The following is a 27,855-nucleotide window of genomic DNA, read 5'->3' as shown; positions in this document are numbered from 1 at the left end:
TTTGAGTTCAAGTACGACAATCTGAGTTAATGGATTTCAAATTGCTGAATGTTAACTTGCTGAACACATTCGTATACTGTAACTTACGACACTGAACTGTATATGCGTGTATAACTAGCACAGATGTGAACACAATGTTAGGCTAAATTGGGAACTGATCTCTCTTACCTTATTAACTGTCTGTTAATGGAGCCAAACGTTAACTTACATAGCGACTCAACTTTCGGAAAAGTTGTTCAGGAAACCTAAACCTGATGCTAAACCTTAAAACTTACTTCAAATATGATGCTTTCGCCAATTGAGAAAAGAGCTTGTGGAGCTGTGGAAATATTCACTCTTCTTCTGTATGTTCTTCTTATTCTTATTCTTCTGTGTCTCGCAACTAACATTCTCTCTTCCTCGATTTGAAGAATGTCGGCGAACGTCAAAATAAATGATTCTTTCAATAAGAGGTGAAATGACATGTCAATCAGCCTCAAATTACATTTTGGGCTGGCACCCGGGGTGGCCAATCAGATATCAGTCCAGTGCCACCCCGGACACCCCTCTGGCTCCGCCCCTGTACCTAGGGTCAGGGGCGCCGTATGGGGGGAAAAGTTAGGACGATTCTAAGGGCCTGTGACTGACAGGGGCCCTAAAGAAATATTACAACATTAGGTACATTTTTTTCAATATTAAATTATTAACCTATCATCATTAATAGAATATTTTATTTACAATGTACTAATAAAACTAACGGTTTTCTTTTCTTGTTTTTGGCAAAAAGTTAACATCCAAAGAACCTTTGTAATAAACATTTAATCAATGCAGGCAAACTTTTAGCAAGCTATTCATACTAAATCAGTTGTCCCTGCCCCTGCCTGGTGCCAGGCCCAACAGATGCAGCTTCAGGCTCAGCAGCCCTGTCTCCCCATCCCCATATCCCTGAACCAGCTCTACTACCAACTGAAGAAGGAGGTGAGCAGCATTGTGTTGAATGACATGTCAGTGGCATAATTGCAGCTACTGCAATGCATTGAGGGCAGGAATGTGATTCTCCAGTCAGGAAAAATTGCACTTGACGAGGAGGCAGCCAATACCAGAGCCTTAAAGGAAAAGATGCAGGCTCTTAGAGATGGATGGGAGTCTCTCCTGTCTGAGGCAACACTGATTGCTACGCAAATGGATGTTGCACCTCAATTTATCAAGGAACACAGTCGCCAGAGGAAAATGAGGAGATTCCATGATGAGACCTCTCAAGAGGAGACAGCTCAGGACAGTGCAGCAACGCTGTTTCAGAACACAGTGTTTTTTACTGCTGTGGACAACATCATAAGTGACTTGGACACTAGGTTCCACATCACTGCAAAAATTGTAGAATAATTTTCTGCTGTTCTGAAAGTTGGGCAGATTAGTGAGGATGAAGTCCATTCTGTGTGCCAACCACTGATCATGAACTATTCCAGAGATCTTACACCTGAGTTTCAAAATGAAGTAAGACACCTGAACACTGTATGCTGCAACTTTCCCCCCTAACTTGTCCCCTCTTGGTCTCCTGAATGCAATTTGTAAGATGCAGCTGAAAAGCATTTTTGTAGAAGTGTGCATTGCTTTACGTATATTTTTCACACTGCCTGTGACTTGCTGGTGGCGAGAGAGCTTTCAGTAAACTAAAACTGATAAAAAACTATTTGACGTCCACTATGTCCCAGGACAGGCTTTGCAGTCTTGCCATGCTGTCCATTGAAAGTCAGTTAGCTAGAAAGCTGGACTTCAAGACTTGATCAGTGACTTTCTAGCAAAAAGGCTGGGCACTTGGTGAGTAAGGCTGAGCAAGGGCCAGTGATAACTGTTAAATGGCATGGCTATGGATATTGGATCACTACACACATGATTCCCACAGGATGGGAACAAGACTGAGAACAGACTAAGAACAAGATATTTCTCAAAGCAATGGCTGGATTGCCATAACATTTGTTGTGCACAATCAAGACCCCCAAGTGGAAGAAACCTATAGATTTGGTGACCTCTTGACCTTTCCTCTAGCGCCACCATCAGGCCTTTTCATTTCCATTTCCATTTTGTTTTCCATTTCCACTTTTCCAGCTGCTTATGTTCTAGTTGGTATGTATACTTAGTTCTGGAATTCTGCTGCTGATTTTATTATTTTGTTTGTTACATCATTCTATAGATGATAATGTTAATTTATTTTAATTGAAAAGGTTCATGTATATTTAAGTTAAAATAAATATAAGTTATTCATTAATGTTAAGAGAATTTTCCATTCAAGAATTTTACCATTAAAATTACATTTAGACTGTAAAAGATGGCCTTTAGCACATTTCTTATAGAGGGTATCAGTCTTGCATCAAATAGTGACTTCCACTGTATGTAGAATGTTGCATGCATGTCTGCACAGTGTTATATTTTCACAGCTCACTGTAAGTAAATATCGTACAGTAAATATTGGACTACAAGAGAGTTGCAAGCCTGCAAAGGTAGAGTTATTTAAAGCTTTGAATGGGTCGATTGGGTTCTGGAGGTGTGTGGTTACAGCAATTGCGCAGGGTTTGTGTGGCCTGTGGTGGTGGGGCCCAATGTGATATCTTTTCATGGGGGCCAAAATCCATGGCGGCGTCCCTGCCTAGGGTTCACCTCCCCCTTTCTATCCAACCCTGTCACCGTCGCCGCTTTGCGTCGTCAAGAGCAATGACATGAGCGGCACAAACACCGCTTGACACACAAGGGTGACGCTGTTGCCACCGATCGAAATACAATCCACACACACTCACACACAAGGAGCCGCATGCATGTGCTTCGTGTTGCAATATGAAGTAATATCTTATATTATTTACACGTGTGTGTGCCCCACTAAAGGCCTCTTCCTGGAATAAAATAAAAATGTAAAAAAGAGAGAAATATGTTATCCACATAGTTGTTATTTTATTCCAGGTATAGGCCTTCAGTGGGTCACACAAATGTGTAAAACTAATTCAAAAAGTAATTTTGTAATTTCAAAACTGAAATTGTATTTTGTTTTCAGTAGGGTAGCGTAAATATTAGAACATATTCATAGGGCTACACACAACTACTGCAAGATAGAAAAGGCATTGGTTTCATTTGGCGCGTTCGCGTTTAATGCGCGCTCTCGCTCTTCGATAACATTATCGTATTCATAAACGATAGGAGAGGAGGAGAGTGGGCTATTCACTCATTGTTACGGGCTCCGGGAGCGGCGAAAACCCCTACACGTAGAAAAAAAACAGCCGACAGAAAGGTAAATCTTATTTGATTATATTTTCTGTCACTCGCCTAAATATTGTATGTTTATTGCAAACACATGTAGCCTATTGCCAATACCGTTGGCGGGATGGTAGTAACAATTTACCATCGGGATACGCCTGTAGTGATTCCGTTTATGTAGACTAGCCTTCATACATTAAACATCAGTTGAGATGAAGAAGCTCAACCGTCATCTTTTGTTCTGCTTCATGACATTTTATTTGTTGGAATGGATAACACTGGTTTGGTCATTACGCGTGGTCGGTGGAGTGGCCAGCTGGCTGTGACAAATACAAACTACTACACTTTTATGTCATCACTGTTGTGTCTACCGGTAGTTTTGTAACATTGTTCTAAGCATGTTATGCACGAAAAGCCAGCCGAAGGCGTGAGTAAATGCTATTAGCACGGTAATTTGACTACACTACCGGTATATACATTTTTTTCATATCACATATTGTCTCAACATTTTGGTCATCTTACGTGTCATATTTGAAAGTGCATGATCAGTTGGCTGTTCTTTCGTAATAATGCGATGGTAGCGGTAGTAAAGAATGCTGTGGAAAAGATCTTTTGGGAATAATTATCTTCCTACAGGGTGTGTGCATATTTACAGGGACGAGATATAAGGCACTTTTCTGTGCTATAACTGTGTTTTTATAAGTGCTTGTTTTGGGATGAAAGAAGTGCTGCTGTCTTTTTCTATGTCGGTCCATTAGACAATGTTCACTGAAGTTCACAAATTAAATGATGATAGAGACCTCTGATCATTCACTGTTAACGATTCATACACATTTTCCATTACTTTTAACCACATTTTCATGACTATCATTATAGCCTACACGAAAACGTAAGCATTATTGACACTGGAAGGCTGCTGTGTCTAATCCCATGTAGTTTTGTCTTTTAATCCAGCCCTGAAACACCCACGTCTGTTTATCAAGGTCCTCCGCAAGCATGTGAGGTCCTGTTGAGCGGTTGATGTTTGGGCTGCACACACATGAGCTATCCTGGAGGATGGTTGACACCCTTGATATAAAATATTTCAACATTAGAACCAAATACTTTTGTCTTTATAAAACAATTCCCTCATTCAATTAATCAGGGATCAAATGGTTAAAGTAGGCTACTTCAAAGCAAGTTATCTAACTAGACATGTTTATATATAAGGTTCAAATATTCATGTTTCAGGGGAGATCTATGCATAGCATTTGTCAATTAGTTTATTCTTAGAATATTTTGCACGTTTTCGTAATTACATGGCTACTGTTTAATAGAGGTGAATCATAGCTTTCCAATGGTGCAGATTTATTTAGTGCCAGTGGAAAGGCGACAACCACATTAATGCTTAGTTAGCTATGGTTAACTAGCGTGATAACTGCTACAAGTTATGTTTTGAATTGGCTATCTAGTTGTCTGTCATTATTTTATACCTGCTGCTGAAATGTCGCGCTCTCTCTCCTCGGGCAACGGCCCACTCACACTGGCGCGCACGCACACAATCACTAAAGGGTCATTTCGATAATGGCTGATATGTAGATTTTTAAATGATTGATAATATTAAAATTGTATGCCTTCATGAATTTCATTAACAAAAATATTTTAAACACATTTCCATGATCTTTTCAGGACCTTACAAACCCTCATTTGAAAGTTTGGAACAGCGGATCATGCGCATTCAGGTTGGCAAACAGATTCACAGATTAGCGGCAAATAACCTTGAACAAAGCATAATCAGGAAATGAATGCCCACTCTCCATTGCTATTTAATGCAGATCCCGCCTTCATTCTGCTTTGATCAACCTTTTTTGCCTCAGTCTGTAAATCTGGGCCGGCGATAGTCTACTTTGTTTTATAGAGGAGCTGGTAACTGTGAAGTGCTGTGAAGAACAGTGAAGTGCTGGTATGGCGCTCCAGACAGCTCCGGCCCAAGTAAAGCACTGACTATTATGGTAGCCTACTGTTATTACATAGATAGAATTAGTGTACAAATTGTACTAATGAATTTATTCCATATCCACATACCATATTCTAATTGTCATTAAAGGACATTAATGGATAATTTTTTGTAAAGAGCCTCTTAAAATATTGTGCAAAGATGTATAACTAATTTTAGTCAGATCGAGTGCAGCTATTGACATTTGGAATCAGGTATTATTCAGGCTACAATGTACTTCATTGTTTCTGTCTATTTTTGCCTCAGATCCCTTGACATCTACACCTATTGCAGGGATCCACTCTGACCTAAATTATTGTTTATAACCTGTGTATGTGGTGAGAAGGGGACTCCTGTGGTCAGACAACCCAAAGCCAGGCCTCATGCTCAGGTGATGAAGATCCTATGATTCAAGAGGGTGATGGAGACAGTCAGCCTCAGCCATGGCAGCCATCTTTTTACACACACAGACTGGTACACTCTGAGACCAGGAACAGGACCAGTCTGTCCCCTGATCGCCACTTACCTGTATCCCAACCCTTTGCTCTCCGTCACCGACCTACTGCTTTGTGAATGAGGCTGATGATTCAGCCTGTCCCTGCCTGGGTTCTTCCCTAACCCTAACCCTGTCCGTGCAGCAGCCTGCGGGGACCATGGAGCTGCTGTGGGTGCTGTGTGTGTCCATGCTGATGGCTCCAGCGGTGGTGGTGGAGGCCATCCCCATGGAGTCTGCAGCTGGGAGCCACAGCATGTTCACCTGTGAACCTATCACCCTGCGTCTATGTCAGGGGCTGCCCTATAACTCCACCTTCATGCCAAACCACCTCAACCACTACGACCAGCAAACCGCCGCGCTCGCCATGGAGGTAAACACTGACTCTCTCTCTCTCTCTCTTCTCTCTCTCTTCTCTCTCTTCTCTCTCTCTCTCATTTCAGGCATTTAGTTGGGATAGTAAGATTATTGCTGCTGGGTTTAGTCAAGTGCTTGAGGAGTACTGTGTGTCTGGCTGAAGAGACTGTAACTGTACTGTCCTTATCTGTGCCAGACTCAGTGGTCTGTCTGTCTGCCCCATAGACATGGTAACAGTAGCAGACAGTGCTGCCATGGGTAACTGGTAATCATTGTTGATCATGTCAAAGCAGTAGCCTACGTTCAGTCGACTCCTCTAACCCAGGGGACTGAGATCGTATTACCAAAACATTATGGGATAAATTAACTTTTAACCTTTCCTTTGAGACCATTTTTAAAACCCTCAACTATTAAGTGAGGCTGTGAAGTGAATTGTGTGCTGGTCTAGTAGTTTGCTGCAGCTTTAAATGGTTCCTCTCAGAATCCTGCTGTTTCTGTTGTGACAGACAGGCCACCAGCAACCTGCTGTTTCTGTTGTGACAGACAGGCCACCAGCAACCTGCTGTTTCTGTTGTGACAGACAGGCCACCAGCAACCTGCTGTTTCTGTTGTGACAGACAGGCCACCAGCAACCTGCTGTTTCTGTTGTGACAGACAGGCCAACAGCAACCTGCTGTTTCTGTTGTGACAGACAGACAGGCCACCAGCAACCTGCTGTTTCTGTTGTGACAGACAGACAGGCCACCAGCAACCTGCTGTTTCTGTTGTGACAGACAGGCCACCAGCAACCTGCTGTTTCTGTTGTGACAGACAGGCCACCAGCAACCTGCTGTTTCTGTTGTGACAGACAGGCCACCAGCAACCTGCTGTTTCTGTTGTGACAGACAGGCCACCAGCAACCTGCTGTTTCTGTTGTGACAGACAGGCCACCAGCAACCTGCTGTTTCTGTTGTGACAGACAGGCCAACAGCAACCTGCTGTTTCTGTTGTGACAGACAGGCCACCAGCAACCTGCTGTTTCTGTTGTGACAGACAGGCCATCAGCAACCTGCTGTTTCTGTTGTGACAGACAGGCCACCAGCAACCTGCTGTTTCTGTTGTGACAGACAGACAGGCCACCAGCAACCTGCTGTTTCTGTTGTGACAGACAGGCCATCAGCAACCTGCTGTTTCTGTTGTGACAGACAGGCCATCAGCAACCTGCTGTTTCTGTTGTGACAGACAGGCCAACAGCAACCTGCTGTTTCTGTTGTGACAGACAGGCCACCAGCAACCTGCTGTTTCTGTTGTGACAGACAGACAGGCCACCAGCAACCTGCTGTTTCTGTTGTGACAGACAGACAGGCCACCATCTATCCAGTACTTTGCAGGTTTGCTTCCTTGCCTTGCTATCCCCCCATCCATCATTCATCCATCTGATCCATCCATCCATCCATTCCCCATCTGATCCATCTGATCTATCCATACATCCATCCATCCATCCATTCTCCCATCTGATCCAACCATCCATCCATCTGATCCATCCATCCATCCATCTATCTGATCTATCCATCCATCCATTCCCCATCTGATCCATCCATCATCCATCCATCCATCCATTCCCCATCTGATCCATCCATACATCCCCCCCATCCATCAATCTATCCATCTGATCCATCTATCCACCGATACATCCATCGATCTGATCCATCTATCCATCTGATACATCCATCCATCCACTTGATCCATCCACCCATTTCCCCATGCCCCCCAACCCAACTCTCCACCACTACCCATCTCTCCCTGCCCAGCCCTGCCTATTTCAGAGGGGCTGATGCTAAATGCTGAGCCCTGCCCGCCCGTCTGTTCCTATTCTACTAGCAGTGTACTACGATGAAGCAAAGAATGAGAGAGTAAGAGAGAGAGAGGGGGAGGGATGGGGGAGAGACAGAGAGAGAGAGAGAGAGAGAGAGGGAGGAGGGAGGGAGGGGGGAGAGACAGAGAGAGAGAGGGAGGGTGAAAGAGAGAGAGAGAGAGAGTGAGAAAGAGAGAGAGAGAGGGATGTAGAGCTTATGTAACTAACCTCTGCTCTAAATGTGCCCTAGCTTCGGGAGATCGAGGCATCACACTACATCACATCTGCTCAGAATTAACCCAGCTTATGTCTTTTAAATATCCCACCACATTCCCATGATGTCATTCCATGTAGCATTCCCAAAATATTCCTGAGATCCCAACCCCGGTTAGAGGGGTTTATTCGGTTGTGATTCATAACCCATAGCAGTCATCGTATTTGTCCTTAAAATGACTAGCATAAATTTACAAAGTACAAAAACGGCCCTAGTTCCCTATGAACCAACCAACTTTTCTAACTACTATATTACAAGCCAGGTGAGTGAATCTTCACTGTTTTCTTTCAGCCCATGGTTTTCACACTTGTTTTGTTTGAATGTACACTAGAGGCTTTTGATTAGACACAACTGTTCAGTTTGATTAGACATGCTTTCACACAAGCATGTCTCTGTTAGCGCATTCAAAAGCTAGTTTGATGTTTGGAAAACACATGAATCCCAGTAGATGATGAACACACCATGTTGTCTACTAGCTTCGGCATGGCCGACTGGTTGATGGGAGAACACCAGAGCCTTTAGGAAGAGAAAAACCAAATGAGGATTGACGGTTGATTTGAAAGGGAATTAGATCCACTCAATAGCCATGATAATGATGATTCATTCTTAATTTATTTAATGGCTTATAGCATGGAGAAATTGTGACTTGGATGAGAACAAATGGCTTCCTTTCATCCCTGTCTGGAGAGAAACCCATCTGAAGTGGTATTTCTTTAAAAACCTTCATGGCTGGGACGTTAGTACCATCACTGACTAGCACTTGTCTCTGGAGGAGAACACTCAGTGTCTACAGCCCCCAACCCTCATAAACCATCCTCAAATATAGTGTCTTTCATTTTGCCTTTTGGCTCTTCGGTAGCTGACCATTTTGGACAAAAAAGTATCTCTCAAAATAGTCTGGTCTGGTCTGGTCTGGTCTGGTCTGGTCTGGTCTGGTCTGGTCTGGTCTGTCTGTCTGTCTGTCTGTCTGTGAGTGAGTGAGACTCTGTCGTAGATCTGACTGGCATGGGTAGAACAGAGAAAGGAGATAGATTACATAGTGATGTAAACATGCATTCTAAAAAATGTTGGGTGAAAAACAACCCAATTTGGGTTATTCGGTAACCCAGCGCTGGGTAAATATTGGCCAGAACACATGCGTCAATAACCCAACATGTTGGGTTATTCGGTAACCCAGCGTTGGGTAAATATTGGCCAGAACACATGCGTCAATAACCCAACATGTTGGGTTATTCGGTAACCCAGCGCTGGGTAAATATTGGCCAGAACACATGCGTCAATAACCCAACATGTTGGGTTATTCGGTAACCCAGCGCTGGGTAAATATTGGCCAGAACACATGCGTCAATAACCCAACATGTTGGGTTATTCGGTAACCCAGCGCTGGGTAAATATTGGCCAGAACACATGCGTCAATAACCCAACATGTTGGGTTGTTTGGATTACCCAAACATAGGTTCATTTAACCATCCGTTGTGTTTTTATTCATGCGGGGCTGAAGCAGCAGCTGGGTCTTTTTAGAGGTTATTTCCAGGAGGAATGTTCTATTAGGGCCGTGGCTTTCAGATCACTTTTTATGGGCAACATGTCAGAGTTCATAATGTTAAGTTTGTCCACTGCAAATTTACATTTTCCTTGATTATTTTTGCACGTTACATATTTTAATATAAAATTAATATCATTATTATTTACATATTGTAACAAAGTGGTAACTATCCCAACATTGGGATATACATAGGCTCTTGAGGAAAGGGGGAGACCTAGTCAGTTGTACAACTGAATGCCTTCAACTGAGATGTGTCTTCCGCATTTAACCCAACCCCTCTGAATCAGAGAGGTGCGGGGGGCTGCCTTAATCGACATCCACGTCGCCCGGGGAACACTGGGTTAACTGCCTTGCTCAGGGGCAGAAAGACAGATTTTTACCTTGTCAGCTCGGGGATTCGATCCAGCAACCTTTTGGTTACTGGCCCACCTCTCTAACCACTAGGCCCCAACTCATACACTTGTGTAAGCCTCATTAAAGCTGGGAAACCCAGCAGTAGGGACATCCAAACCATCCAGCAGTTAGGACATCCAAACCACCCAGCAGTAGGGACATCCAAACAACCCAGCAGTTAGGACATCCAAACCACCCAGCAGTAGGGACATCCAAACCACCCAGCAGTAGGGACATCTAAACCACCCAGCAGTAGGGACATCCAAACCTCCCAGCAGTAGGGACATCCAAACCTCCCAGCAGTAGGGACATCCAAACAAACCAGCAGTAGGGACATCCAAACAAACCAGCAGTAGGGATATCCAAACAAACCAGCAGTAGGGACATCCAAACAACCCAGCAGTAGGGACATCATAAACAACCCAGCAGTAGGGACATCCAAACCACCCAGCAGTAGGGACATCCAAACCACCCAGCAGTAGGGACATCCAAACCTCCCAGCAGTAGGGACATCCAAACAACCCAGCAGTAGGGACATCCAAACCTCCCAGCAGTAGGGACATCCAAACCACCCAGCAGTAGGGACATCCAAACCACCCAGCAGTAGGGACATCCAAACCACCCAGCAGTAGGGACATCCAAACCTCCCAGCAGTAGGGACATCCAAACAACCCAGCAGTAGGGACATCCAAACCACCCAGCAGTAGGGACATCCAAACCACCCAGCAGTAGGGACATCCAAACCTCCCAGCAGTAGGGACATCCAAACCTCCCAGCAGTAGGGACATCCAAACAACCCAGCAGTAGGGACATCCAAACAACCCAGCAGTAGGGACATCCAAACCACCCAGCAGTAGGGACATCCAAACAAACCAGCAGTAGGGACATCCAAACCTCCCAGCAGTAGGGACATCCAAACCTCCCAGCAGTAAGGACATCTAAACAAACCAGCAGTAGGGACATCCAAACAAACCAGCAGTAGGGACATCCAAACCACCCAGCAGTAGGGACATCCAAACCACCCAGCAGTAGGGACATCCAAACCACCCAGCAGTAGGGGCATCCAAACCACCCAGCAGTAGGGACATCCAAACCTCCCAGCAGTAGGGACATCCAAACAAACCAGCAGTAGGGACATCCAAACCTTCCAGCAGTAGGGACATCCAAACAACCCAGCAGTAGGGACATCCAAACCACCCAGCAGTAGGGACATCCAAACCTCCCAGCAGTAGGGACATCCAAACAACCCAGCAGTAGGGACATCCAAACCACCCAGCAGTAGGGACATCCAAACAAACCAGCAGTAGGGGCATCTAAACAACCCAGCAGTAGGGACATCTAAACCACCCAGCAGTAGGGACATCCAAACAAACCAGCAGTAGGGACATCCAAACAAACCAGCAGTAGGGACATCCAAACAAACCAGCAGTAGGGACATCCAAACAACCCAGCAGTAGGGACATCCAAACCACCCAGCAGTAGGGACATCCAAACAAACCAGCAGTAGGGACATTCAAACAAACCAGCAGTAGGGACATCCAAACAAACCAGCAGCAGGGACATCTAAACCACCTAGCAGTAGGGACATCCAAACAACCCAGCAGTAGGGACATCCAAACAAACCAGCAGTAGGGACATCCAAACCTCCCAGCAGTAGGGACATCCAAACAACCCAGCAGTAGGGACATCCAAACCTCCCAGCAGTAGGGACATCCAAACCACCCAGCAGTAGGGACATCCAAACAAACCAGCAGTAGGGACATCCAAACAACCCAGCAGTAGGGACTTCCAAACCACCCAGCAGTAGGGACATCCAAACAAGCCAGTAGTAGGGACATCCAAACAAACCAGCAGTAGGGACATCCAAACCACCCAGCAGTAGGGACATCCAAACCACCCAGCAGTAGGGACATCCAAACAAACCAGCAGTAGGGACATCCAAACCACCCAGCAGTAGGGACATCCAAACAAACCAGCAGTAGGGGAATCCAAACAAACCAGCAGTAGGGACATCCAAACAAACCAGCAGTAGGGACATCCAAACCACTCAGCAGTAGGGACATCCAAACCACTCAGCAGTAGGGATATCCAAACAAACCAGCAGTAGGGACATCCAAACAACCCAGCAGTAGGGACATCCAAACCACCCAGCAGTAGGGACATCCAAACAAACCAGCAGTAGGGACATCCAAACCACCCAGCAGTTAGGACATCCAAACCACCCAGCAGTTAGGACATCCAAACCTCCCAGCAGTAGGGACATCCAAACAAACCAGCAGTAGGGACATCCAAACCTCCCAGCAGTAGGGACATCCAAACAAACCAGCAGTAGGGACATCCAAACAAACCAGCAGTAGGGACATCCAAACAAACCAGCAGTAGGGACATCCAAACCTCCCAGCAGTAGGGACATCCAAACAACCCAGCAGTAGGGACATCCAAACCACCCAGCAGTAGGGACATTCAAACAAACCAGCAGTAGGGACATCCAAACCTCCCAGCAGTAGGGACATCCAAACCTCCCAGCAGTAGGGACATCCAAACAACCCAGCAGTAGGGACATCCAAACCACCCAGCAGTAGGGACATCCAAACAAACCAGCAGTAGGGACATCCAAACCACCCAGCAGTAGGGACATCCAAACCACCCAGCAGTAGGGACATCCAAACAACCCAGCAGTAGGGACATCCAAACCACCCAGCAGTAGGGACATCCAAACCTCCCAGCAGTAGGGACATCCAAACCTTCCAGCAGTAGGGACATCCAAACAAACCAGCAGTAGGGACATCCAAACCACCCAGCAGTAGGGACATCCAAACCACCCAGCAGTAGGGACATCCAAACCACCCAGCAGTAGGGACATCCAAACCTCCCAGCAGTAGGGACATCCAAACAAACCAGCAGTAGGGACATCCAAACAAACCAGCAGTAGGGACATCCAAACAAACCAGCAGTAGGGACATCCAAACAACCCAGCAGTAGGGACATCCAAACCTCCCAGCAGTAGGGACATCCAAACCTCCCAGCAGTAGGGACATCCAAACAACCCAGCAGTAGGGACATCCAAATCACCCAGCAGTAGGGACATCCAAACAAACCAGCAGTAGGGGCATCTAAACAACCCAGCAGTAGGGACATCTAAACCACCCAGCAGTAGGGACATCCAAACAAACCAGCAGTAGGGACATCCAAACAAACCAGCAGTAGGGACATCCAAACAAACCAGCAGTAGGGACATCCAAACAACCCAGCAGTAGGGACATCCAAACCACCCAGCAGTAGGGACATCCAAACAAACCAGCAGTAGGGACATCCAAACAAACCAGCAGTAGGGACATCCAAACAAACCAGCAGCAGGGACATCCAAACCACCCAGCAGTAGGGACATCCAAACAACCCAGCAGTAGGGACATCCAAACAAACCAGCAGTAGGGACATCCAAACCTCCCAGCAGTAGGGACATCCAAACAACCCAGCAGTAGGGACATCCAAACCTCCCAGCAGTAGGGACATCCAAACCACCCAGCAGTAGGGACATCCAAACAAACCAGCAGTAGGGACATCCAAACAACCCAGCAGTAGGGACTTCCAAACCACCCAGCAGTAGGGACATCCAAACAAGCCAGCAGTAGGGACATCCAAACAAACCAGCAGTAGGGACATCCAAACCACCCAGCAGTAGGGACATCCAAACAAACCAGCAGTAGGGACATCCAAACAAACCAGCAGTAGGGACATCCAAACCACCCAGCAGTAGGGACATCCAAACCACCCAGCAGTAGGGACATCCAAACAAACCTGCAGTAGGGACATCCAAACAAACCAGCAGTAGGGACATCCAAACAAACCAGCAGTAGGGACATCCAAACCACTCAGCAGTAGGGACATCCAAACCACTCAGCAGTAGGGACATCCAAACAACCCAGCAGTAGGGACATCCAAACCACCGAGCAGTAGGGACATCCAAACAAACCAGCAGTAGGGACATCCAAACCACCCAGCAGTTAGGACATCCAAACCACCCAGCAGTTAGGACATCCAAACCTCCCAGCAGTAGGGACATCCAAACAAACCAGCAGTAGGGACATCCAAACAAACCAGCAGTAGGGACATCCAAACAAACCAGCAGTAGGGACATCCAAACCTCCCAGCAGTAGGGACATCCAAACAACCCAGCAGTAGGGACATCCAAACAAACCAGCAGTAGGGACATCCAAACCTCCCAGCAGTAGGGACATCCAAACAACCCAGCAGTAGGGACATCCAAACCACCCAGCAGTAGGGACATCCAAACAAACCAGCAGTAGGGACATCCAAACCACCCAGCAGTTAGGACATCCAAACCACCCAGCAGTAGGGACATCCAAACCACCCAGCAGTAGGGACATCCAAACCACCCAGCATTAGGGACATCCAAACCTCCCAGCAGTAGGGACATCCAAACCTCCCAGCAGTAAGGACATCCAAACCTCCCAGCAGTAGGGACATCCAAACAACCCAGCAGTAGGGACATCCAAACCTCCCAGCAGTAGGGACATCCAAACCTCCCAGCAGTAGGGACATCCAAACCACCCAGCAGTAGGGACATCCAAACCACCCAGCAGTAGGGACGTCCAAACCACCCAGCAGTAGGGACGTCCAAACCACCCAGCAGTAGGGACGTCCAAACAAACCAGCAGTAGGGACATCCAAACCTCCCAGCAGTAGGGACATCCAAACCTCCCAGCAGTAGGGACATCCAAACAACCCAGCAGTAGGGACATCCAAACCTCCCAGCAGTAGGGACATCCAAACCACCCAGCAGTAGGGACATCCACACAAACCAGCAGTAGGGACATCCAAACAAACCAGCAGTAGGGACATCCAAACAAACCAGCAGTAGGGACATCCAAACAAACCAGCAGTAAGGACATCCAAACAAACCAGCAGTAGGGACATCCAAACCTCCCAGCAGTAGGGACATCCAAACCACCCAGCAGTAGGGACATCCAAACCACCCAGCAGTAGGGACATCCAAACAAACCAGCAGTAGGGACATCCAAACAAACCAGCAGTAGGGACATCCAAACAAACCAGCAGTAGGGACATCCAAACAAACCAGCAGTAGGGACATCCAAACAAACCAGCAGTAGGGACATCCAAACCACCCAGCAGTAGGGACATCCAAACCTCCCAGCAGTAGGGACATCCAAACCTCCCAGCAGTAGGGACATCCAAACCACCCAGCAGTAGGGACATCCAAACCACCCAGCAGTAGGGACATCCAAACCTCCCAGCAGTAGGGACATCCAAACCTCCCAGCAGTAGGGACATCCAAACCTCCCAGCAGTAGGGACATCCAAACCACCCAGCAGTAGGGACATCCAAACCACCCAGCAGTAGGGACATCCAAACCTCCCAGCAGTAGGGACATCCAAACCTCCCAGCAGTAGGGACATCCAAACCTCCCAGCAGTAGGGACATCCAAACCTCCCAGCAGTAGGGACATCCAAACCACCCAGCAGTAGGGACATCCAAACCACCCAGCAGTAGGGACATCCAAACCACCCAGCAGTAGGGACATCCAAACCACCCAGCAGTAGGGACATCCAAACCTCCCAGCAGTAGGGACATCCAAACCACCCAGCAGTAGGGACATCCAAACCACCCAGCAGTAGGGACATCCAAACCACCCAGCAGTAGGGACATCCAAACCTCCCAGCAGTAGGGACATCCAAACCACCCAGCAGTAGGGACATCCAAACCACCCAGCAGTAGGGACATCCAAACCACCCAGCAGTAGGGACATCCAAACCTCCCAGCAGTAGGGACATCCAAACCTCCCAGCAGTAGGGACATCCAAACCACCCAGCAGTAGGGACATCCAAACCACCCAGCAGTAGGGACATCCAAACCACCCAGCAGTAGGGACATCCAAACAACCCAGCAGTAGGGACATCCAAACCTCCCAGCAGTAGGGACATCCAAACCACCCAGCAGTAGGGACATCCAAACCACCCAGCAGTAGGGACATCCAAACCACCCAGCAGTAGGGACATCCAAACCTCCCAGCAGTAGGGACATCCAAACCACCCAGCAGTAGGGACATCCAAACCACCCAGCAGTAGGGACATCCAAACAACCCAGCAGTAGGGACATCCAAACCACCCAGCAGTAGGGACATCCAAACAAACCAGCAGTAGGGACATCCAAACAAACCAGCAGTAGGGACATCCAAACAAACCAGCAGTAGGGACATCCAAACAAACCAGCAGTAAGGACATCTAAACCACCCAGCAGTAGGGACATCCAAACCTCCCAGCAGTAGGGACATCCAAACCTCCCAGCAGTAGGGACATCCAAACCTCCCAGCAGTAGGGACATCCAAACCTCCCAGCAGTAGGGACATCCAAACCTCCCAGCAGTAGGGACATCCAAACAAACCAGCAGTAGGGACATCCAAACCACCCAGCAGTAGGGACATCCAAACCACCCAGTAGTAGGGACATCCAAACCACCCAGCAGTAGGGACATCCAAACAAACCAGCAGTAGGGACATCCAAACAACCCAGCAGTAGGGACATCCAAACAACCCAGCAGTAGGGACATCCAAACCACCCAGCATTAGGGACATCCAAACCACCCAGCAGTAGGGACATCCAAACAAACCAGCAGTAGGGACATCCAAACAAACCAGCAGTAGGGACATCCAAACCACCCACCAGTAGGGACATCCAAACCACCCAGCAGTACGGACATCCAAACCACCCAGCAGTAGGGACATCCAAACCACCCAGCAGTAGGGACATCCAAACCTCCCAGCAGTAGGGACATCCAAACCACCCAGCAGTAGGGACATCCAAACCACCCAGCAGTAGGGACATCCAAACAAACCAGCAGTAGGGACATCCAAACCTCCCAGCAGTAGGGACATCCAAACAACCCAGCAGTAGGGACATCCAAACCTCCCAGCAGTAGGGACATCCAAACCTCCCAGCAGTAGGGACATCCAAACCACCCAGCAGTAGGGACATCCAAACAAACCAGCAGTAGGGACATCCAAACAAACCAGCAGTAGGGACATCCAAACCACCCAGCAGTAGGGACATCCAAACAAGCCAGCAGTAGGGACATCCAAACAAACCAGCAGTAGGGACATCCAAACAAACCAGCAGTAGGGACATCCAAACAAACCAGCAGTAGGGACATCCAAACAAACCAGCAGTAGGGACATCCAAACAAACCAGCAGTAGGGACATCCAAACCACCCAGCAGTAGGGACATCCAAACCACCCAGCAGTAGGGACATCCAAACCACCCAGCAGTAGGGACATCCAAACCACCCAGCAGTAGGGACATCCAAACAAACCAGCAGTAGGGACATCCAAACAAACCAGCAGTAGGGACATCCAAACAAACCAGCAGTAGGGACATCCAAACCACTCAGCAGTAGGGACATCCAAACCACTCAGCAGTAGGGACATCCAAACAAACCAGCAGTAGGGACATCCAAACCACCCAGCAGTAGGGACATCCAAACCACCCAGCAGTAGGGACATCCAAACCACCCAGCAGTAGGGACATCCAAACCACCCAGCAGTAGGGACATCCAAACAAACCAGCAGTAGGGACATCCAAACAAACCAGCAGTAGGGACATCCAAACAAACCAGCAGTAGGGACATCCAAACAAACCAGCAGTAGGGACATCCAAACCACTCAGCAGTAGGGACATCCAAACCACTCAGCAGTAGGGACATCCAAACAAACCAGCAGTAGGGACATCCAAACAACCCAGCAGTAGGGACATCCAAACAACCCAGCAGTAGGGACATCCAAACCACCCAGCAGTAGGGACATCCAAACCACCCAGCAGTTGGGACATCCAAACCACCCAGCAGTTTGGACATCCAAACAAACCAGCAGTAGGGACATCCAAACCACCCAGCAGTAGGGACGTCCAAACCACCCAGCAGTAGGGACGTCCAAACCACCCAGCAGTAGGGACGTCCAAACCACCCAGCAGTAGGGACGTCCAAACCACCCAGCAGTAGGGACGTCCAAACCACCCAGCAGTAGGGACATCCAAACAAACCAGCAGTAGGGACATCCAAACCACCCAGCAGTAGGGACATCCAAACAAGCCAGCAGTAGGGACATCCAAACAAACCAGCAGTAGGGACATCCAAACAAACCAGCAGTAGGGACATCCAAACAAACCAGCAGTAGGGACATCCAAACAAACCAGCAGTAGGGACATCCAAACAAACCAGCAGTAGGGACATCCAAACCACCCAGCAGTAGGGACATCCAAACCACCCAGCAGTAGGGACATCCAAACCACCCAGCAGTAGGGACATCCAAACCACCCAGCAGTAGGGACATCCAAACAAACCAGCAGTAGGGACATCCAAACAAACCAGCAGTAGGGACATCCAAACAAACCAGCAGTAGGGACATCCAAACCACTCAGCAGTAGGGACATCCAAACCACTCAGCAGTAGGGACATCCAAACAAACCAGCAGTAGGGACATCCAAACCACCCAGCAGTAGGGACATCCAAACCACCCAGCAGTAGGGACATCCAAACCACCCAGCAGTAGGGACATCCAAACCACCCAGCAGTAGGGACATCCAAACAAACCAGCAGTAGGGACATCCAAACAAACCAGCAGTAGGGACATCCAAACAAACCAGCAGTAGGGACATCCAAACAAACCAGCAGTAGGGACATCCAAACCACTCAGCAGTAGGGACATCCAAACCACTCAGCAGTAGGGACATCCAAACAAACCAGCAGTAGGGACATCCAAACAACCCAGCAGTAGGGACATCCAAACAACCCAGCAGTAGGGACATCCAAACCACCCAGCAGTAGGGACATCCAAACCACCCAGCAGTTGGGACATCCAAACCACCCAGCAGTTTGGACATCCAAACAAACCAGCAGTAGGGACATCCAAACCACCCAGCAGTAGGGACGTCCAAACCACCCAGCAGTAGGGACGTCCAAACCACCCAGCAGTAGGGACGTCCAAACCACCCAGCAGTAGGGACGTCCAAACCACCCAGCAGTAGGGACGTCCAAACCACCCAGCAGTAGGGACGTCCAAACCACCCAGCAGTAGGGACGTCCAAACCACCCAGCAGTAGGGACGTCCAAACAACCCAGCAGTAGGGACGTCCAAACCTCCCAGCAGTAGGGACGTCCAAACCTCCCAGCAGTAGGGACGTCCAAACCACCCAGCAGTAGGGACGTCCAAACAACCCAGCAGTAGGGACGTCCAAACCTCCCAGCAGTAGGGACGTCCAAACCTCCCAGCAGTAGGGACGTCCAAACCTCCCAGCAGTAGGGACATCCAAACCACCCAGCAGTAGGGACATCCACACAAACCAGCAGTAGGGACATCCACACAAACCAGCAGTAGGGACATCCAAACAAACCAGCAGTAGGGACATCCAAACAAACCAGCAGTAGGGACATCCAAACAAACCAGCAGTAGGGACATCCAAACAAACCAGCAGTAGGGACATCCAAACAAACCAGCAGTAGGGACATCCAAACAAACCAGCAGTAGGGACATCCAAACAAACCAGCAGTAGGGACATCCAAACAAACCAGCAGTAGGGACATCCAAACAAACCAGCAGTAGGGACATCCAAACAAACCAGCAGTAGGGACATCCAAACAAACCAGCAGTAGGGACATCCAAACAAACCAGCAGTAGGGACATCCAAACCTCCCAGCAGTAGGGACATCCAAACCACCCAGCAGTAGGGACATCCAAACCACCCAGCAGTAGGGACATCCAAACCACCCAGCAGTAGGGACATCCAAACCTCCCAGCAGTAGGGACATCCAAACCACCCAGCAGTAGGGACATCCAAACCACCCAGCAGTAGGGACATCCAAACCACCCAGCAGTAGGGACATCCAAACAAACCAGCAGTAGGGACATCCAAACAAACCAGCAGTAGGGACATCCAAACAACCCAGCAGTAGGGACATCCAAACCACCCAGCAGTAGGGACATCCAAACCACCCAGCAGTAGGGACATCCAAACCACCCAGCAGTAGGGACATCCAAACCACCCAGCAGTAGGGACATCCAAACAAACCAGCAGTAGGGACATCCAAACCACCCAGCAGTCGGGACATCCAAACCACCCAGCAGTAGGGACATCCAAACCACCCAGCAGTAGGGACATCCAAACTACCCAGCAGTAGGGACATCCAAACCACCCAGCAGTTTTAGAGTGTGCCAGAAATCGGGTAATGGTGGTATAAGCATCTAGTATGGGGGCCATAGGGATGGAGGGTGGCTGATTCTAGTTTTCTGTTTGGCTTGTATTGGCTAGCCTTTACCATTAGATTATTGAATGTATGGTGGAATATACAGTATAGCTGACTGAATATAATACTTTCTGTATTTATGAAACGGTCATGTAGCAATAATGAACAAAAAATATTGAAAAAAATATTGAATATAATTATGAATTTTTTTCATTTCCATTTAATACCCTTATGCTCTTATTTTACATACATTTGTATCCTCTACAGATAAGGTTTACGGTCGCATTTAAAAGAGATACTCCACCCATTTGCTGTGAATCCATGTAAAAGGCTGACTATGGTCTCTGATGACCGTCAGACAGACATGCACAGACATGCACAGTGTGCAGATAACGGAATATTTGTTCCATGTCATGGTTTGATAAACTCAGCTCAATCTGACCCATACCCTCAATTAACAGTGTCAAATACACTGCTTATAACACTGAGCTGAATGGACTCTCTCTCTCTCTGTCTCTCTCTGTCTCTCTGTCTCTCTCTGTCTCTCTCTCTCTGTCTCTCTCTCGCTCTCTCTGTCTCTCTGGCTCTCGCTCTCTCTCTCTCTCTTCTCTCTTCTCTCTTCTCTCTTCTTTCTCTCTCTCTTCTCTCTATCTCTCTTCTCTCTATCTATCTCTCTCTCTATCTCTCTCTCTTCTCTCTATCTATCTATCTATCTATCTATCTATCTATCTATCTATCTATCTATCTATCTATCTATCTATCTATCTATCTATCTATCTATCTATCTATCTATCTATCTATCTATCTATCTCACTCTCTAGCTAAACAACAACTTGTGTGTGTGTGTGTTTTTTAACAGTTATGTGAATGTCAGGGCTGGCTATCTGAAGGAGGAGGTGGCCTGTCTCTCTCTCTCTCCTCTTCCGTATTCTCAGTCTTTTGTCTTTCACTCCCTCCCCTTCCCCCTTTCGAGATACACTGCATGGTTGCCTAGGAAACAGGTCCCAATTGTGTTTTTAACAAAGGAGCAGGCTTTCTGTGGCTTTCAGGAGGTGGTCCCCGCTCGCCGCCCTCTGACCTCTGCTGAACACACCATGGCCCATCCTTAAACTAGTCCCTCCATCCGTTGGTGCATCAGCCGTTGCCATGGCAGTTAGGGTAGTAAATGTAGAGAATTGAGCAGAGACGGGGAAAGGAAGGAAGGGAGCAGAGAAGGAGGAAGAGGGAGGGGAGAGGAGAGGGAGAGAGAGAGAGAGAGGAGGAAGAGGGAGGGAGAGAGAGAGAGGAGGAAGAGGGAGGGAGAGGGAGAGAGAGGAGGAAGAGGGAGGGAAAGAGAGGAGAAGGGGAGAGAGGAGGAAGAGGGAGGGCGAGAGAGATGAAAGGGAGCGTGAGAGAGAGGAGAGGAGGAAGAGGGAGAGAGAGAGGGGGAGAGAGGAGGAAGAGGAAGTCTCTGTCCTGTCTGTCCTGTCTCTGTCTATCCTGTCTGTCTCTATCTGTCCTGTCTCTGTATGTTCTGTCTGTCTGTCCTGTCTGTCTGTCCTGTCTCGGTCTGTCCTGTCTGTCTGTCTATCCTGTCTGTCTCTATCTGTCCTGTCTGTCTGTCTGTCTGTGTCTGTCTGTCTGTCTGTCTGTCTGTCTGTCTGTCTGTCTGTCTGTCTGTCTGTCTGTCTGTCTGTCTATGTCCTGTCTGTCTGGCCTGTCTGTCCTGTCTTTGTCCTGTCTGTCTGTCCTGTATCTGTCTGTCCTGTCTGTCTGTCTGTCCTGTCTGTCTGTCCTGTCTCTGTCCTGTCTGTCATGTCTGTGTGTGTCCTGTCTGTCTGTCTGTCTGTGTATGTCCTGTCCTGTCTCTGTCTCTATCATGTCTGTCCTGTCTGTCTGTCCTGTCTGTTTGTCCTGTCTGTCCTGTCTCTGTATGTCCTGTCTCTGTATGTCATGTCTGTCATGTCTGTCTGTCTTGTCTGTCTATCCTGTCTGTCCTCATCTGTCCTGTCTCTGTCTGTTCTGTCTGTCTGTCTGTCTATCTCTGTCCTGTCTCTGTATGTCCTGTCTGTCTGTCTGTCTGTCCTGTCTCGGCCTGTCCTGTCTGTCTGTCTGTATCCTGTCTGTCTATGTCCTGTCTGTCTGTCTATGTCCTGTCTCTGTCCTGTCTCTGTCATGTCTGTCTGTCCTGTATCTGTCTGTCCTGTCTATTTGTCCTGTCTGTCCTGTCTCTGTCCTGTCTGTCATGTCTGTCTGTCCTGTCTGTCTGTGTATGTCCTGCCTGTCTCTGTCATGTCTGTCCTGTCTGTCTGTATCTGTCTGTCCTGTATCTGTCTGTCCTGTCTGTCATGTCTGTCTGTCTGTCTGTCTGTCTATGTATGTCCTGCCTGTCTCTGTCATGTCTGTCTGTCTGTCCTGTATCTGTCTGTCCTGTCTGTCCTGTATCGGTCTGTCATGTCTGTTTGTCCCGTCTGGTCTGTCTGTCCTGTCTCTGTCCTGTCTGTCATGTCTGTCCTGTCTCTGTGTGTGTCCTGTCTATCCTGTATCTGTCTGTCCTGTCTGTCCTGTATCTGTCTGTCTGTCTGTCTGTCTCTATCTGTCCTGTCTGTCTGTCCTGTCTCTGTGCTGTCTCTGTCATGTCTGTCTGTCCTGTATCGGTCTGTCCTGTCTGTCTGTCCTGTATCGGTTTGTCCTGTCTGTTTGTCCTGTTTGTCTGTCCTGTCTGTCCTGTCTCTGTATGTCCTGTCTATCCTGTCTCTGTCCTCTCTGTCATGTCTGTCTGTCTGTCTGTATCTGTCTGTCCTGCCTGTCTCTGTCATGTCATGTCCGTCTGTCTGTCCTGTCTGTCTGTGTGTGTCCTGTCTGTCTGTCTGTCTATGTATGTCCTGCCTGTCTCTGTCATGTCTGTCTGTCTGTCCTGTCTGTCTGTCCTGTATCTGTCTGTCCTGTCTGTTTGTCCTGTCTGTCATGTATGTCTGTCTGTCCTGTCTGTCTGTCTGTGTGTGTCCTGTCTGTCTGTCTGTCTGTGTCCTGTCTGTCCTGTATCGGTCTGTCATGTCTGTTTGTCCCGTCTGGTCTGTCTGTCCTGTCTCTGTCCTGTCTGTCATGTCTGTCCTGTCTCTGTGTGTGTCCTGTCTATCCTGTATCTGTATGTCCTGTCTGTCCTGTATCTGTATGTCCTGTCTGTCTGTCTATCCTGTCTCGGTCTGTCCTGTCTGTCTGTCTCTATCTGTCCTGTCTGTCTGTCTGTCCTGTCTCTGTGCTGTCTCTGTCATGTCTGTCTGTCCTGTATCGGTCTGTCCTGTCTGTCTGTCCTGTATCGGTCTGTCCTGTCTGTCTGTCCTGTATCGGTCTGTCCTGTCTGTCTGTCCTGTTTGTCTGTCCTGTCTGTCCTGTCTCTGTATGTCCTGTCTATCCTGTCTCTGTCCTCTCTGTCTGTCTGTCTGTCTGTCTGTCTGTCTCTGTCCTGCCTGTCTCTGTCCTGCCTGTCTCTGTCCTGCCTGTCTCTGTCCTGCCTGTCTGTCTGTCTGTCCTGTCTGTCTGTCCTGTATCTGTCTGTCCTGTATCTGTCTGTCCTGTCTGTGTGTGTCCTGTCTGTCTGTCTGTCTGTGTCCTGTCTATCCTGTATCTGTCTGTCATGTCTGTTTGTCCCGTCTGGTCTGTCTGTCTGTCTGTCCTGTCTCTGTCCTGTCTCTGTCCTGTCTCTGTCCTGTCTGTCTGTGTGTGTCCTGTCTGTCCTGTCTCTGTCCTGTCTGTCATGTCTGTCCTGTCTGTCTGTGTGTGTCCTGTCTGTCCTGTATCTGTATGTCCTGTCTGTCCTGTCTCTTTCTGTCCTGTCTGTCTGTCTTGTCTGTATGTATGTATGTATGTCTCTATCTGTCCTGTCTCTGTCTGTCTGGTCTGTCTGTCTGTCTGTCCTGTCCTGCCTCTGTCCTGTCTCTGATGTCTGTCTGTCCTGTCTGTCTGTCCTGTCTCTGTCTGTCTCTTTCTGTCCTGTCTCTGTCCTGTCTGTCTATCCTGTCTGTCCTGTCTGTCTGTGTGTGTAACACACCATAACAGGACTCTAATGAGTTAATGCATGTCACCGGACTGGAGACTGGCACCCTGTTTTATTCTATACAGAGCAGATAAATGTGGATGATGTTTTTGCCTGCTGGCTTGATCGAAAAGATTTGATTAGGAAGATGCCAGGTGTGTCATGTTGGTTTAATGTAAAGGAATGCTGCCGGGTTGGTGTAACAGACATATTGGTCACTATAAAGGAAGTTATTCCCATAGAGATCCTATAATACGCTCTAAGGTTTGGATTCAAACCGTATTGCTGAAGTAACGGACTATAGTGAGATTGAAATTTAAAGGCAATGTTCACGCATTCACGCCATACAGTACATACTCAGTACATACTCAGTACATACTCAGTACATACTCAGTACATACTCAGTACATACTCAGTACATACTGTATGTCTGCTAAACTGCCCTAAAACTGTTGTTCTTCCCCCTTTACAGTGAGGGACCTCAGGGCCTTCTATTCAGACATGATTGATCTGACAGGTTGATGGATCAGTTCATGATTGATCTGACAGGTTGATGGATCAGTTCATGATTGATCTGACAGGTTGATGGATCAGTTCATGATTGATCTGACAGGTTGATGGATCAGTTCATGATTGATCTGACAGGTTGATGGATCAGTTCATGATTGATCTGACAGGTTGATGGATATGTTGTTGACAGGTGTGACAGGTTGATGGATATGTTGTTGACAGGTGTGACAGGTTGATGGATATGTTGTTGACAGGTGTGACAGGTTGATGGATATGTTGTTGACAGGTGTGTACGTGAACCAGTCTACTGAAAGACGCAGAAACAACAGAATAAACCAGACTAGTACAGATACGTAGAAAGTGATCAAGCCTACACAAAATAATGTCCTTTCCCTGGTGATGAGGACGCATGGCATTTGATATTCCAATTGAATGCAGTAAAATATTTTTTTCCAGGCGAGTGCGACTTGCTGTGAAGCACACAAAACAACGGCATTTCTACACTCAAAAACTGTATGTGAGGGTTGAATTCATTCATTATTTTGTCCAGATGATGTCAGTCATCTCAGATGTCTGTCTGTGCCTCACATTCCAACAGTCACTAAACCATAATAAAATGACACATCAACGTCACCACCTTTATGTTATGGTGGATAGAAAATCTGAAAGCAGAAATATTGCATTTGATATGTACAAGGCATTTACAAAAGCTGTCTGGATGTAAATGTGATGTGGTTGCTTTGTGTGGGAATCGGCAAGCCTAACAGCCATCCTAATCCCTTTAAATACAGCCATGCGTCTGGGAGGCAGCCCAGACTGAACAGAAATGAGATCCTGTCTACTGGAGCCTCATTTATACATCATGATGAATGATTGGTGTAATACAGTATGTAGGCTAAGCTATGGTGATGATGAATGACTGGTGGATGTGCCTCCTATCTTAGTCATAGGAAGTGTGCGTGCGTGCGTGCGTGCGTGCGTGCGTGCGTGCGTGCGTGCGTGCGTGCGTGCGTGCGTGCCTGTTAATATAGGTTAAGTTAATATAGGTTATGTTAATATAGGTTATGTTAATATAGGTTATAGGTTAAGTTAATAAAATGTATGTTAATATATGTTATGTTAACATAGGTTATGTTATTATAGGTTAAGTTAATATAGGTTAAGTTAATAAAGGTTATAGGTTAAATTAATAAAGGTTATAGGTTAAGTTAATATAGGTAAAGTTAATATAGGTGAAGTTTATAAAGGTTATGTTAATATAGGTTAAGTTAATAAAGGTTATAGGTTAAATAAATAAAGGTTATAGGTTAAATTAATAAAGGTTATAGGTTAAGTTAATAAATGTTACGTTAATATAGGTTAAGTTAATAAAGGTTATAGGTTAAATTAATAAAGGTTATAGGTTTAATTAATAAAGGTTATAGGTTAAGTTAATATATGTGAAGCTAATATAGGTGATGTTAATATAGGTTAAGTTAATATAGGTGCAGTTAATAAAGGTTATAGGTGAAGTTAATAAAGGTGAAGTTAATAAAGGTGAAGTTAATAAAGGTGAAGTTAATAAAGGTGAAGTTAATAAAGGTGAAGTTAATAAAGGTGAAGTTAATAAAGGTGAAGTTAATAAAGGTGCAGTTAATAATGGTTATAGGTGAAGTTAATAATGGTGAAGTTAATAAAGGTGAAGTTAATAATGGTGAAGTTAATAAAGGTGAAGTTAATAAAGGTGAAGTTAATAAAGGTGAAGTTAATAAAGGTGAAGTTAATAAAGGTGAAGTTAATAAAGGTGCAGTTAATAATGGTTATAGGTGAAGTTAATAATGGTGAAGTTAATAAAGGTGAAGTTAATAAAGGTGAAGTTAATAAAGGTGAAGTTAATAAAGGTGAAGTTAATAAAGGTGAAGTTAATAAAGGTGAAGTTAGGTGAAGTTAATAATGGTGAAGTTAATAATGGTGAAGTTAATAATGGTGAAGTTAATAAATGTTATAGGTTAAATTAATAAAGATTATGTTAATATAGGTTAAGTTAATAAATGTTATAGTTTAAATAAATAAAGGCTATAGGTTAAGTTAATAAAGGTAAAGTTAATATAGGTGAAGTTTATAAAGGTTATGTTAATAAAGGTTATAGGTTAAATTAATAAAGGTTATAGGTTAAGTTAATAAATGTTACGTTAATATAGGTTATGTTAATAAAGGTTATAGGTTAAATTAATAAAGGTTAATAAAGGGATCGATAGTTTCAGAATTGAACCATTTCCAGCCATGTAGCCCATGCTCCACGTGGTATGGTTAGAAATACAATAACTATTCGCAATCATAGCTCATGCTGTGGGTTTGCTTAGTCTGAAGAGGATTTCCTCAGGAGGGCGATTTATTCGTAACAATAGAAAAGGCGGGTCTATGACACCAGATCATGTCTGTGCTCACGGGGGCGGGCCAATGACTTAGTTAAACTTTAAAGGGAATACAGTTCTTTCACATTAAAGGTTTAACATCATATTACATAATTTCACGAATAGTTTAATCTTTACTCATTTTATACAAGAATTAGATGCAAACCACATAATTGAGAAATTAATATATTCAGAGATATAGTTACTGTATGTATGTTTCCTGTCCTCTCTGAGGTCACCAAATGAAACACACTCATCATACTCTCCCTTAAAAAGTTTGCCATGTGAAATCCTTTGTTCTCTCTGTGTCTCTTTCTGCATGACCAGGGAGAGAGAATCTCCTCCAGGAATTTACGACCTGAGATAACAAAACCTGGTGTAGGAGAGAGAGAGGGGGGGGATGCCACAATCTATACCCAGAAAGGGCCATGTCATGACACAATCATGACCCACAGTCTCTTATACACCCCTTGTCCTTATACATTTAAGATATCCACTGAAAACAAAGCCTGTTCTGGCCTGTTCTGTTCTATCCTTTTCTGTTCTGTTCTATCCTGTTCTGATCTTGCC

The 27,855-nt window shown here is 46.5% G+C and overlaps 1 protein-coding gene across 1 annotated transcript in view; it reads left to right on the top strand.

Annotated features, from left to right (window-relative positions):
• The first annotated feature begins 5,850 nt into the window (after positions 1-5,850).
• LOC120019559 (frizzled-3-like) overlaps positions 5,851-27,855 on the top strand; it is a 50,329-nt gene continuing 28,324 nt past the window's right edge. The window contains exon 1 of the mRNA XM_038962863.1: positions 5,851-6,063. Coding sequence (XP_038818791.1) covers positions 5,851-6,063 — 213 coding nt within the window. The remainder of the gene's footprint in view (positions 6,064-27,855) is intronic.

This window comes from Salvelinus namaycush, chromosome 24 (genome assembly GCF_016432855.1).
Source record: "Salvelinus namaycush isolate Seneca chromosome 24, SaNama_1.0, whole genome shotgun sequence".
In the NCBI taxonomy this organism is placed as follows: Eukaryota; Metazoa; Chordata; class Actinopteri; order Salmoniformes; family Salmonidae; genus Salvelinus; species Salvelinus namaycush.
This window is presented reverse-complemented; position numbering and strand designations above follow the sequence as displayed.